The sequence below is a fragment of the Stomoxys calcitrans genome, chromosome 4, assembly GCF_963082655.1.
Source record: "Stomoxys calcitrans chromosome 4, idStoCalc2.1, whole genome shotgun sequence".
NCBI classification, from domain to species: Eukaryota; Metazoa; Arthropoda; class Insecta; order Diptera; family Muscidae; genus Stomoxys; species Stomoxys calcitrans.
Window position 1 is genome coordinate 123,317,337 of NC_081555.1, and position 15,285 is coordinate 123,332,621.

At 36.4% G+C, this 15,285-nt stretch overlaps 1 protein-coding gene across 6 annotated transcripts in view; it reads right to left on the reverse strand.

Annotated features, from left to right (window-relative positions):
• The window catches only part of LOC106095980 (uncharacterized), a 108,398-nt gene that overhangs the window by 22,392 nt on the left and 70,721 nt on the right, over nt 1-15,285 (reverse strand). For 4 of the 6 annotated variants that reach the window (XM_059366924.1, XM_059366922.1, XM_059366925.1 and 1 more), the window contains one exon: nt 4,290-5,206. In XM_059366924.1, coding sequence (XP_059222907.1) covers nt 4,290-5,197 — 908 coding nt within the window. In that variant the 5' untranslated portion in view covers nt 5,198-5,206. The remainder of the gene's footprint in view (nt 1-4,289; nt 5,207-15,285) is intronic. The other 2 variants (XM_059366927.1, XM_059366926.1) reach the window with 1 other exon arrangement.

Below are 15,285 nucleotides of genomic sequence, written 5' to 3' on the forward strand. Positions count from 1 at the left end.
ATGGAAGTAATGGGTACATGCATGTACCTTATGTGGTCGGAAATGTTATATGACATCTTCCGCATGAGTGATGGAAGTTCCACTCTATTTTCATCAACTTTATACTTAGATATTTCGTTTAAATTTACATACGTTAAATAGGAAGTTTATGAAAATCTTTAACTTTACGAAGATTATATAAGAATTTACTTTAAGGTACATGTGTCATTATAATTTTCAGATGATATAATTACTAACATCAAGAAATATTTAGTTGAATCTTGCTAGATAGTAAACAGGAAAAAATCGCCAAGATTCAACAAAGTTTTCTATAAAAAATTAAACTTCAACATTTTCAAAACTAAAAAAAAAATTAAATGTCAACCAATTTTTTATGAAAAGTCTTAATGTGAAGCAATTACGATAGTAAATAATAAGATATTTATATAAACCCCACCCTTAGATTGCTTTTTGATATATCTGTTATCTATTTTCAAAGTCACACCACAAAAGCTACCACATGAGATACAACAGGTGGATCAACCCAAAGATCCACAGGTTCTTCCTATGTTAACCCTAGTTAGAAGGCAAAATTTGTACTCTACTTCCAGGTCCTTTTATTGCAGTCCTATTTTGTCCGGACCGCATGTCGCGGTCGCCCTTCGTTTTTTTTTTGGGTTGGGCGTTCGCCTGATATTGGTCCTAAATTTGGATATCAAATTCTTACTCTACTCTCATAGACCTTTCATTTGAACGTTTATTCGAGCCCCTTTTTTTTGACGAGATAAACATGTCCTGTGATTGGTCCCTAATATTAATATCAGATTCATACCTAATGTCAGAGAATTTTCATTCAAGTCTCATGTTATCTCGTAGTCTTCTCCCTAAGACATTGTATCCCAGTTAAGGGGGAAGGATTATATGTGAGTTATAAATTAATTACAAATACCTTTCATTTGTTACCCATATTCCCATGTGTCCCATATGTCTAATCGTTAAATATGTCCGTTTGGACATAAACATAAAATTGTATATCAGATTCGTACTCCATTTCCAATTACCGTTCATTTGATACCCATATTGCCCCAATCGGTAAACATGACATTTTTAAGGCGGTTTTTTTGGAGGTGGGCTGGGCCCTCGACACTTAAGGTCAGATTTTTATATCAAGTTCATACACTACTTATAAAAACCTTTCACTTGATACCCTTGTTTGTATTCCAATAGGTAAACATGTCCCTTTAGGTGGGTTTTGGGGTGAGGCGTCCCCCAGATTATTTGACCCCTTTGGGAGAAATAACGTAAATATAGTTCATTGACCAGCCATAAAAGGCACCCATATATTATTTTTTTGGGTTACCATATTGAGAATACAGAATTTCGTTTAAATCAATACACAAAACTCTGTGATCTAGAGTTTTCGAAAATTTAAGGCAAGGATGATTGTCCACCCTCTTTGGCTATCAAAACCAAACGCAACCATCTGTGAAAATTTCATGAAAATTGGTTCAATCGTTTTTGAACATATACGAAATCAAAGTGCCAAACTTTAATTTTTATATAATAGACTAACTAACCCCGGCCCACTTTGCTGCGCTTCCATTAACATATGTACCATATATAATTCCCCAGTACCATTTTTGAGGCCGGGGTAGAGCGCCACCAGAAGGGCCTGGCATTTATGTTGAAATTTATGTATTAGGTTCGCACTCTACTTGAAAATATCTATCACTTTCACTTTGTCAAAACTGGTGAGTTTACCTTAACATGGATACTTCGACACGAATTTTAATTTCGTATTCGTAATTTTCTCCCAAGTACCTTTCAATTGAAACCCATATTGCCATGATCGGGCGGCCCCCATAACTTGGCGCTAATATTTTACGTCATACTGGTTATCTACTCCCGAATAATTTTCAGATAAGTCCCGTATTGGTATGACGGTCCATAATGCCTATTTGAGGTGCTTTTGAGCTTGAATTTTTAATATAATATTCGTACTCTGCTCCCGAATACCTTTTATTTGAGTCCCATATTGTCTCGATCGGTTTTGATTTTGAGCGGTACTTTTGGGGAGGTTTTGGGCTCGGGGTGGCTACCTAGGAACTTGAACACAATTTTCATCATCACATTTGTATTCTACTCCCAAATACTTTTCATTTGAGTCCCATTTTGTCCCGATATGTCAACTTTCGATTTTAGTCGGTACTTTTGGGGCAGTTTTGGGCTTGGGACGGCCTCTTGGTACCTTGACCCAATTTTTATGATCATATTCGTACTCTAATCCTTAATACCTTTCATTTAAGCCCCACATTTTCCCGATCGGTCTGCTTTTGATTTTTGGCGGTTCTGTTGGCGTAGCGGAGGAGGAGGGTTATTGCCCCTTCCGGACCAACCTACACAATCTGTGAAAATTTTAAGGAAATCATTTTGGCCGTTTCCGAGTCTACAAAAAACACAAATGCATTTTTATATATAAAGATCAGTATGTTTAATAAAATGCTCATTGTACAAAAATGATCATGAAAATAATAACTCTGTTGTATCCGATTTTATGTAACCGGTTAAAAAAAGTCAAATTTTCCACGTTTTTTGCTGTGTCACCATCACCATTACACATGTATAAAACATTTCCCAACATGGATTCCATCTACTCTAAATTCCATTGAGACTTCACTAAACTCGGTTTTAAAATCTCTTGCCAAATTTTAGAAAAATTGGATTAAAAATATGGGTTTCAGAGCAAAAATAGTTAAAATCGGGAGTAACTTTGACATCCTGTATCTCACCCAGTATAAAAGATAAAGACCAAAAACGCCATTTTCCTGAAAGCCTATGTCAACCTCTACCGTTCAGATCAACAGGTAAAAAGTAGTGGACTTAGTTCCAATTTTTTCGCCATTTGTACTCAGCACCCCCATAACAATTTTAGAACCGACTTATCCAAAGACTATAGGAATGACAAGTAAATATGTGCTAAGCTAGGCTGGGTCGAAACATAACAAACCTACCATCATAAACACGTAGACTTATCGGAAGATTGTTTTATATGGGAGCATTATCAATTTATTGTCCGATTTGGACAATACATACCGAAGCTATAATAAAACATTACAAGCAAAATTTCTTCCAAATCGAACAACAATTCCGGTTTACAGAGGCTCAAGATGTCAAATAGGCAGATTGGTTTATATGGGAGCTATTTAAGGTTATACACCGTTTTGGACCATACTTGGCACGGTTGCTGGAAGTCGTAATAGAAAACTAAGTGGATAAACATTGCAGCTTCTAGGATCTCAAGAAGTCAAATCGGGAGATCGTTTTGTATGGGAGCTATATCAGGTTATGCACCGAATTTTGTTTGAAACCATAACTGAACACTACTTACGAAATTTCAGCCCGATCGGATAATAATTGAAAATTCTACGAGCTCAAAATGTCAAATCGGGGGATCGGTTTATATGGGAGCCATTTCAGGTTATAGACCTATTTGATCCATACTTGACGTGATTGTTGGAAGTCGTAACAATACTACTTGCCAAGTTTCAGCTCGTCTTCATAATAATTGCGGCTTCTAAGAGCTCAGGAAGACAAATGGAATGACCACTTTATATGGAAGCTATATCAAAATCAGAACCGATGTGGCCTATTTGCATTTCCCAAAGACCTACATCAACAAAAAGTACTATCTGTGCAAGATTTCGAGCAGCTAGCTTTACGCGGTCGACCGCTGTCGTAATTTCCAGAGACGGACAGAGGGACAGACTAACATGGATAGATCGACTTAGAAAGTCAATATGATCAATAATATATATATTTAATGGGGTCGCAGATCAACATTTCGAGGTGTTACAAATGGAACGATTCGATTCGTATCGTCATACCACCAGTGACACCAGCACACAGGTCCAAAAAATTTTTTAGAGTAATTCAGTAAAATGTGTAATTAATGCAATATCATTCAATACAAAAAAAATATTTTCTTGCTTGTAACGAACCCCGAAGTGTATTAAAATTATCTTAATTTTAAAAAAATATTCGCTACATTTAAATTACAGTGCTGCTTTCAATGAAATTTTACAAATTTTTGCTATTCCTTATATCACCATAAACCAAATTTTACAAAATTTTAGTAGCCCGATGTTATGTTCAAAATATCTACTTCTAGTTTTAGTTTTAGTCTCTTAACCCAAATTGATCTAAACCAAATGGAGTTATTAACAGTATTGTGTGTTCCTTTAACATATTAACCCAAAGAGCATGCTTGCCAAAGAACAAAGGTGTGAGATTAAAAACAAATCGTATTTTACTTATCACTGTCCACAATGGCATTTGGAATACAGTCTTCTTCTACAATCCCAATTGCCTCACCATCCACATCATCATCGTCATTATTATCATCATGGGAATGATCGGAAATTTCATTTAAGTCATTGCTTTCATTGTCATTATCGCCCTTTACATACCCTGGAGATGGTGACTTGTATTTGCTGTTGTCCGAGCTCTCAATGGAATCGGTCAGTGAGGAGTTCGATGACCGGTAACTCATCGACGACTTGTTCAGCTTATCACGCTTGAAATTTGTATCCTTCAATTCAGGAGGGGTGATATTAAAGCTACTGCTTGTGGTTGAGATTTCGCTCGATATGGAATAACTACGGTGGCGTTCCATTTCACGATCGGAATTCAAGTAGGTTTTCGGTGGCAATTCAGGTGCACGCCTCGCAACCTGTATGGGTGAGGCATTTGGTGTCTTATTAATGGCACCCTTCGAACTATCCAAGACATTTAGAGTTTGTTGTTGTGAATGCTGTTGTGACGATGTTCCCGGTGACGATACAATGACTGTGTTTTCATATGCTTGGATTTCATTGTTTTGTGGTTTTCTTGGACGCGGCGCTGGTTTTGGTGTAGCGTAAATGGGAACATTCTCATTAGCATTTGGCCCATATAAATCATTGGTCTGCGTTAATATCGACTTGTGATTATAATTGGTAGGCGTTATATCCTCATCATCGGGCAGGGTGGGATACAATAGGAACACCTTGTTGTTTGGTACCTTCTCATTGTTGTTGACATTATTCTGAAGATTTTCCGATTTAATGTTGAGATTTTTATTGATAAGTTCTACGGCAACATTTTCATATTCACTTTTACGCAATTCCGGATAGAGACGCCGCGGTGCCGGTACCGGACGTACCGTTTGGTCGCTATCCATGGCCAGGGACTAAAAGAGAGATGGAAGAAGACAATATTAGGTAACGTTATAAATGAAGGATTATTTTTAAGAAATAACTATCTATAAAAACTTTTACATAACAATAAAATACAATATTTAAATACTTATTTTAAAAAGCATATAACAATTTTTTATGATATCATCGACATACATTTTTCTGAAAATCAATTTTCGAACAATTTGTATATAACAAAGGTTAATGGATAAGAATTGCAATGCTATTTCAGCTATACCAACTTATTACCCGATTGGTATTATACTTGGTTTGGCCGTTGGAGACCAAAGTGGAATTCATTGTGCAAATCAGATAAAAATTGCGCCCTATAGTGTTTCAAGAAATTAAATTGAGAGATCAGTTTATAAGGAAGCTTTATCAGGTTATAAACCAATTCACGTTTTTTAAAGATCATACAAGAAGTCGTTGTGCAAAATTTCAGTCAAACCGGATAATTTCGCTCTCTGGAGGCTCACGGTATCAAGTTCCGAGATCGGTTTATATTGGAACTATGAAAGGTTGTGAACCGATTCGGGCCATACTTGACGCAGTTGTTGATGGTCAAACCAAAACACCGTATGCAAAATGTCAGCCAAATCAGATAATAATTGCGCCCTCTATGGGATCACGAAGTCAAGATCTGAGATCGGATTTTATGGTCGCTATTAGGCTGCGAACCGATTTGAACTATACTTGGCGCAGTTGCTAGAAGTTAGAAAAAAATACTTCATTCAAAATTTCAGGCAAATCGGATATTAATTGCGCCCTCTAGCGGCTCAAGAAGTCAAGATCCTAAATCGGTTTATATGGGAGCTATATCAGGTTATGAACCCATTTCGACCATCCTTTGCACAGTTGTTGATGATCAAAAACCAATACAATTCATGCAAATTTTCAGCCAAATCGAATAATAATTGCGTCCTCTAGCGGCTCTAGATGTTAAGATCCGAGATCGATTTATATGGAAGCTATATCACGTTTTGAACCGCCATACTTGGCAGAGTGGTTGGAAGTCAAAATAAAACACTTCGTGTAAAGTTTAAGCTAAATCGGATAAGAATTGCACCCTCTAGAGGCTCAAGAAGTCAAGATCCGATATCTGTTTATATGGCAGCTATACGAAAATATGGACCGATTTGGCCCATTTACAATCCCAACCGACCTGCACTAACAAGAAGTATTTAAAAATTGCAAGTACCTAGCTTTACTTCTTCGAAAGTTAGCGTGCTTTCGACAGACAGACAGACGGACGGCCGACGTGGCTAAATCGACTCAGAATGTCAAGATGGTCAAGCATATATATACTTTGTTGGGTCTCAAATCAATATTTCGATGTGTTACAAACGGAATGACGAAATTAGTGTACCCCCATCCTATGGTGGAGGGTATAAAAAATTTATTTCTATAAAATTTTATATGAAGACCAAATTTTGACAAAAATTTCAAATTTTGTTGAAATTTTGAATGACAATCAAATTTCGACCAAAATTTTTTAAAAATATAGTTTTGAAGAAGTTTTCTATGAAAGTGAAATTTTGACAAAATTTTCTATTAAAATCTATTCTGAAACTTTTAATAAAAATAAATTTTAACAAAATTTTCAATAAACATTGAATTTTTGCGAAATCTTATTCAAAAGACAAGGTGTGTGTGTGTAAAGTTTTTGTTCCGATTGAGACAATATGGGACTCTAAGGAAAGGAAGAAGAGTACATATCTGATTTAATCTGATATGGCACTAAGTGTCTGTGCTGCCCGACTTTAAAAATTCCCCACAATCAGGTATACAGTTCGACCGGGACAATATGGGGCAGACAGGTCGACATATTTGAATGGAGAAAGTGACTGGAGTCAGGCAAATATCCCCGAGCATTTGAGACTCAACTGAAAAGATTTTAAGAGTAAGGTACGAATTCGATATCTGATTTTCAAAACGAGTATGTACAGGCCCGAAAAATATACTCTCAAACAGACATGCCATTAAATGACCGAGACGATATGGTAATCATATAAAGGAACATCCAAATGTTGTTTAGGGTTTTAAAACAGGGACGCTACAAAAGAAGACTGATAGGGACAGCAAACGACGCCACATTTTTTGCTGCTCTTTTGACATTGCTCTTCAGTAAGGTTTGCCTTTTCATGATGGAAAGATACACGAGCCAACAACGAGTCGAAATTATTAAAATTTACTGCCGAAAGTCGGAGTCAGTGGCCTCAGCGTTAAGAGCACTATGATGAGGCTCATTTCTAAGAGAATGGCTTTGCCAATAAGTAAAACATGCGTTATTGGTCAGACAGAAATACACACGTACTCCATGAGTCATCATTGCATCCCGAAAAAATTACTGTTTGGCGGCATTATTGGACCGTAATTCTTCCGTGATGATCAAGACCGGCACGTTACTGTGAATGGGCGCCAATTACATGATATGGACTTAGAGGAAATGTGGTTCGAACAAGACGGCCCCAGAAGCTACACAGCGAATATCACAATCTATTTATTAGAAATAAAGTTTGGAGAACGTGTTATCTCACGAAATAGTCTAGTCGATTGGCCGCCGCGGTTGACGCTTTTAGACTATTTCCTGAAGGGCTACGTCAAGTCCGTGGTCTACGCCTACAAGCCAGCGACGATTGATGAACTACGTACGTATATCGAACGCGAAATTGCAGCAGTATCAGCCGATTTATGCTTGAAAACTGTCGAAAAATGGGTTCAGCTTCTGGACTTCTGCGAATGTGTTCAAGGTGGCCATTCAAAAGAAATCAAGTTCCATACATAATAGCATCGAACGTACTTTTACAGGCATAAAGAATTTCATTGATTTCCAAACCGTTTTTGTTTTATTTAAAAAAAAAAAACTTTTGTAGCGCTTTTATTGAAAAACCCTATAAAAGATTTTATGCAGACAGATTCTGTGAGATACTAAGTGACTCACACATTGTGATATATGTGTATGGTATGAATAAGCTTTGGATAAAAAACAATTTCGTAGAAAATGATTTTTAAAATAAAGTCTCATCAAAATTGTCTGTAAAAATTACATTTCGAGGAAAATTTCTTACAAAGTTATATGTATTTCGAAATCGAATAATTTAATGCATTGTGAAACAGGTGAAGAGGCTTTTATACGCACCCCAATAGGATGGGGATGTACTACTCTAGCCATTCTGTGTAGCTCCTCAAAATATTGATCTGCGAGCTAATAAAGTACATAGATTCTTAATCGATCTAGTCATGTCCGCCCATTCGTCCGTCTGTCACCAAATATGGTTCAGATCGGACGGTTCAGATGCCGGTGGTTAAGAGTATGAAGTTCATAAAAGCTGCATTTATTGTTCGATTTTGCAAAAATTTGGAACAGTTGTTTCAAGCCTCCTGACATCCTACACAAATATGGTTCAAATCAGACTATATTTAGATAGAGTTGTCATATAGACCGATCTGGCAGTACCCGATTTTGCTGAAATTTGAAATATTGAGTTTTTTGGCCTCCCGACATCCGACCAAAATATGGTTCAGATCAGACTATATTTAGATTTATGTGCCATATAGACCGACCTTCCAATTTAGGGTCTTTATCCCATAAAAGCGGATTTATTGCCTGATTTCGCTGAAACTGTTACTTGTATATGAGTTCTCGGGACCTGAATAAAATATGATCGAGACCAGCCCCTGTTTAGATATAGCTATGGATATGATAGTGGAGTTATAATAAATAGATTGACTAATATATCCATGATGGTGGGCCGTACCGAACTCAACACCATTTTACTTGTTTTCATATACTTCACTATAGGATGAGGGTATAATAATCCAGTCGTTCCGTTTGAATACCATCACTTTCCTTCTCAAGTGATTGTATGGGTAAATGTGGCTGACGATGATCTAGAGCTAGCAAACTGTCGATGGGACTTTTATAGTACAGATAGTTTAATTTATTGACGCAAAATCGATCGATTTTAACCTTATCGACACTATCGGTAAAATTTAGTTTTTAAGGGTTAAGCATCAATTCCACAATTCATAAGCCAAACGTTCGTTTTTAAATAGAAATCCTTCAAATTTAAGACAAAATAAAAAAAGGTACGATATCCATCGATATAGCCAGTCGAGTACTGTAATATTAAGCAATTTTTTATGTTTAACTTTTTGCACAATTCAATATTTGCCAATCAAGTTGAAATATTGGCATGAATCCTCCAAACCCTTGCTTTGAACTGTAATGATTGGCCGTTTTATTTTCTTGATAATAATGATCATGGGAATTGAGCTAATAGCTCTGTGAATTTAAGCGTTTTTACATATTTTATAATATATTTAACAAATTTGCGACACTTATGAACAAAAATTTCGAAACTATCGAATGGAGCGAATATCGATAGTTTTCCAGCCCTACGATGGTCGCTCTCTAATGTTTTTTCAACGAACCTGAACACTTTTTTATCGAGAAAACATTTTGGAAGTTGCTTTAAAGCTGTACCAGGCAACATATCGGTCGTAAACAATAAAATGCAACGAGACTCGTCACAGTCACTTAAAAAAAAAAAAATCATATACCGCACTAAATTTCGACCAGACTCTGACTGTCTAATTTGCCAGGTGTCAATCCGATTAACTTTTCTATTTGTGATGAATGGGCCAAGTCGGCCTTTCGATTTGATTTCTGGTGCACGTACAAGAAGCTTTTCGTATCCTAACATATAAAAAAAAAACACTGGATTCCTTGCTGATTTTTTACTTTCTTGTCAGGATTCGAATACAATATGCGAAAATGCTAACATATGTATAACATTGAACCAATAGAAAACAAGTAAGAGCGTGCTAAGTTCGGCCGGGCCGAATCTTATATACCCTCCACCATGGATCGCATTTGTCGAGTTCTATGCGCGGTATCTTTTGCAAAAGATTTTTGAGTATGTTGCTAATACCATTGATGGATAAATTGAATTTGATCTAGATAAGTAAGTTTTTACTTGTACAATAGTAAGTAGTCTTTTAGTGTGCTTTACAACCTACACTATTTTATTGGATATATAGAGACACATTGATCCATTTAAAAAATCCGCTGAAGAAGGTTCAAGTCGAACCAGAAACAAGGGTGAATCATTAATAGGATGAGAAACAGGAACAAATTTCTCACATTGAATAGAAAATCACCACAAACATGTTTTTAAACAAATTAAAAAACATAGACATTTTAGACAAAATTTTTAAGCCAATTTGAAGAAATTTTCTTTGCCGTTTAAGTTTTGAAAAATAAAAATATTTTTTTAATCACAAATTTGTGTGTATTTGAATTGGAAAAACAACATCAACTAAAATTATTGGGTTGCCCAAAAAGTAATTGCGGATTTTTCATATAGTCGGCGTTGACAAATTTTTTCACAGCATGTGACTCTGTAATTGCATTCTTTCTTCTGTCAGTTATCAGCTGTTACTTTTAGTTTGCTTTAGAAAAAAAGTGTAAAAAAAGTATATTTGATTAAAGTTCATTCTAAGTTTTATTAAAAATGCATTTACTTTCTTTTAAAAAATCCGCAATTACTTTTTGGGCAACCCAATAATAAAAGCCAATTCCAAAATTTTCTCAAAAATTTATTCTTCCATTGGCATTCTTTAAACTGGTTTTTTTTTTTGTTTCTAAGATCTTGCATTATATTTCTTACAGACTAAAATTCTACCTGATCATGTTGCAACTACAGTTGCATTTCAAAAGAGTGTTCTAAAATAGATTCATTCCTGAGTAACTGCCATGGCATTGAAAGAGCTTAATGGTCATTTTATTATTATATGACCGGAATTATAGGAGTTGTTTCCCAATGGCCTTAGCGAAGTCCGTACAACAACAAAAATCATAAAGTCATTTTAGTTCTCCAGGTACGGGGCGCCATAGTTTCTTAAAATCCCTATAAATATAAAAGTCAATGCAGCAAAAGTCATCACTCGCTAGTGAAATCGTGGGCAAGTTGCACAATAAACACTAAGTGGAAAAAATAAGTTTAAATGTGTATCGTTTTGCCTAAGAACTCTCCTTTAAAGAAAAAGGCTGACTGTAATGTTGTAAAATCAATGATAGATATTTTTCTGATGTTTGTAAAAGTAGTAAAAATAGTTCTAGAAGCCATAAACACTTCTGATGCTGCGGAAGGAATCAAACATGACGATAAATATGTCACGCCTATAAATAACGACTTTTTGGAATCTTCGGCTTCTGCACAAATTAATGAGGATGTTGGCAGAAAAAAAATTTGTCGCACATGTGAACGACTCAAATTAAAAATCAGACTATTAAAATCATCAATGTCCCAAAACTCAATTCCAACAAATTCATTAGCAATGCTGAATGGAAATGAGGGCAACCAAACAACGAAAATTTCGGCTAAAGTTAAATCTGAATCAGATAAACAGGAAAACGCAACCAAATCGGTATCAACTCCATTGGAGAAAAATACTGCGAATTCTGATAAAGTGATTTCAAAACCACAAATGTCAAATGGTAGCACCACAGTTTCGTTTAAAGCAAAGGAAATTCCCAAGGTTGTAGAGAAAACACCAACGAAAACTATGGAAACTTATCAAACATCAAATCCTAAAAGCATTCGCTTTGGCACCAAGAAAAGGAATGTTCCAAGAGTCCAGCAAACTGCAGCCACTAATGTTTACACCTCCTCTAGAAATCAATCTGACAAAGCAAAAACGGAACTTTGTCGTATAGAGCTATTGCATCGCTTTCTTACAATGCACAAAGCACCCCCACCAAACGCTCGTAGACGTTTGGAGTTTTAAACCTATATTTTCTAATTTTAAGTTTAATTTAAGCCTTTGATAGTTAAGTGAACTAGTCATACACTGAAGAAATATTTTTTATAAAAAAACATTTCTAAAAATATTATATATGGGAATTAATGTATATGAATATTGTCTTATTGATTGATTCATCACAACCTAGTAAAAACTGCTGAATCTACATCTAGCGCAGGGGCGAAATATTGACGAGGTTTAAAAAGTTCGTACATTTAGGTACTAAAAAATAGAAATGACGCTGAACGCCTGGGTTCGAATCCTGGCGAGACCATCAGAAAAATCTTTCAGCTGTGGTTTTCCCCTCCTTATGATGGCAACATTTGTGAGGTACTATGCCATGTAAAACTTTTCTCCAAAGATATGTCGCACTGCGGTACGCCGTTCGGACTATAAAAAGGGGTCCCCTTATCATTGAGCTTAAAACTTGAATCGGACTGCACTCATTCATATGTGTGAAGTTGCCCATGTTCCTTAGTGGAATGTTCATGGGCAAAATTTACATTGGACAACCATGCCAAATTTCAGCCAAATTAGATAAGAATTTCGCCATCACAGCTATATATGGTTATGCACCGGTTTGAACCATACTTAGCACAGTTTTAGGATGGCATACCGAAACACGTCATGCCAAATCGGATAGGAATTGCGCCCTCTAGAGGCTCAAGAATTCAAAGCCCCATATTGGTTTATTTGACTGCTATATCATGTTATATACCGATTTCAATCATACTTAGCACAGTTATTAGAAGTCATAACAAAAACACCTCATGCAAAATTTTATCCAAATCGGATAAAAATTGCGCTCTCTAGTAGCTCAATAAGTTACGATCCAAGATCGGTTTATATGGCAGCTATATCAAAACATGGACCGATTTGGCCCATTTACAATCCCAACCGACCTACACTTATAAGACGTATTTGTGCAAAATTTTCAAGCGGCTAGCTATACTCCTTCGAAAGTTAGCGTGCTTTCGACAGACAGACGGACGGACATGGCTAGATCGACCTAAAATGACGATCAAGAATATATATACTTTACAGTCCGTCTTCGCGAACAAGGCCAAGGTGGGTTGTAGGGGAATTTCCGCGAATGGAAACAATCCCCCTAGATCCGAGCTAGCGAACAAGCTCCATGGCATGTTGTAGGAAAACTATGAGAGCTACTCTTTCTACGTCCAGCAGTGTGAAAAAGCTCAAAGGAGGGGGGTAGAGAAGGAACTAGCCAATCATTTGAACTTAAACAAAATAATCGTAATGTTCACATTAACGTTTGTTGTTCAATGTTCTAGGAAGAAATCTTTAAGATTGATTTTAAACGTAAAAGCGTTGTTTAAGCCCTGCAAATTATATGGAAGAGTATTCCAAGTATGCCATTCGGATACTAGACTTCGTCGTCTCAATGGTATGATTTCTTCTTTTACTGGATCTTACGAACCTAAATCTGTTGTATACGAGTGTTGCCTTTTATATTTCGGGATTAGAGAACACAAAAACATATATTATTCATCGAAAATCGCTTTATTGTTTTTCAAAATATTCCCCTTAAGATCTATACACATTTGCATGCGTTTGAACCAATTGTCGAAGCAATTTTGCCACTCTGATTGAGGTATCTCCAAAACATGCATTCTGAATGCATTAACCACTTCTTCAGGTGTCGAAAAACGTTGACCTTTCATTTGATTTTTTACATACGGGACTAAAAATAAGTCATTCGGTGCCAAGTCAAGACTATAAGGCGGTTGACTCATCAAATCGATGTTTTCAGTGCTCAAAAATTTAGTTGTTTCGTATTTTCGGAGCATTTTTGTCGACCAATCTATACTAGCCTTTTTTTTAAGTGATTGACAAATTGTGCGGGATACAACGCGAACAAATTTTTGTTGACGGTCAAATCTTTATGCAATACTGGGTGTATGCTGGTCCCACTAATGCCTAAGGTTGTCTCAATCTCACGATAAGACACATGACGATCTTGCAATATCAGTTGGCGCACAGCATCAATGGTTTCTGGAACAACAACTGATTTTGGACGACCTACACGAAATTCGTCTTGGATTGAACTACGACGTCGGTTGAATTCACCATACCATCAATAAAAACTGGTCCTTGATGGAGCTTCGTCGCCAAAAATTTAATTAAATGCATCGTAGCACTGTTGTTGAGTTAATCCACGTCGAAAGTTGTAAAAAATTATCGTACGAAAATGTTCACGATTTACTTCTATTTTTTGGGGCGATATGAATCTTTTAAGTTACTGTAAACAATACAAATAGCGCTCGTATGTCAAAACGTTCTGAGTACGTATAACCTCAAAAATGTCAAGTTTTACAATAGCGCTTTCAGTTGATAGATTGCAGCACAAAGGTTGTCCAATCCAATACCTTGGTTTCTGTCTGAAGATAATCTTGTGCAGAAATTGAGTGGCGATACATACATATACATAGTACATCTTACTCAGTCCATACACATAGCGTATAATGCTATTGTATGCCACATTCAGACTCTGCGAGTCGTAGTATTGATGTGGTCTGCCAGATTTAGAGAGCTGTTAATGACCACCCCCAAATTCATAGCGATGATAACTATTGCGATCTTTTCACCATTAACAATGACATCAATATGGCGCAACGACAATCTCTTACTCATTTCAACAATCAGGCACTTCGATTTCTGAGGATTCAGATAAAGACCATTCGTCTTGGCCTACTCACAAACAAGAGATCGTCATTTAGATTCCGAATACACTGATCAATGTCATCCATATGGCTGCTCATGTACATTTTTGATCGTCTTAACATTCCTAGCCGATTTTACTATGTCCGTCTGTCTGGGTAAAGCATGCTAAATATCGAATCAGTAAAGCTAGGAGCTTGAAAATTTCCACAAATACTTCCTATTTTTATAGGTCGATTGGAATTGTAAATGGGCCATATCCATGTTTTGATATAGCTGCCATAAAAAACGATCTCGGATCTTGAGTTCTAGAGCCCTATTGCAAATTTTATAACCGAGTCCGAACGGCATTCCGCAGTTCAACACCTCTTTGGAAAGAAGTTTTACATGGCATAGTACCTCACAAATGTTGCCAGCATTAGGAGGGGAAAACAAATAAAAGGGTGTTAAGTTCGGCCGAACCAAATCTTTATTACTCTCAACCATGGATCGATTGATTCAGGAACTGTTTTTATAAATAAGGTGTCTGGGTTAGGCAATAGTAACTACTCTGTCTTTACTCCACCCTCTGGTGATAAGATAAGGA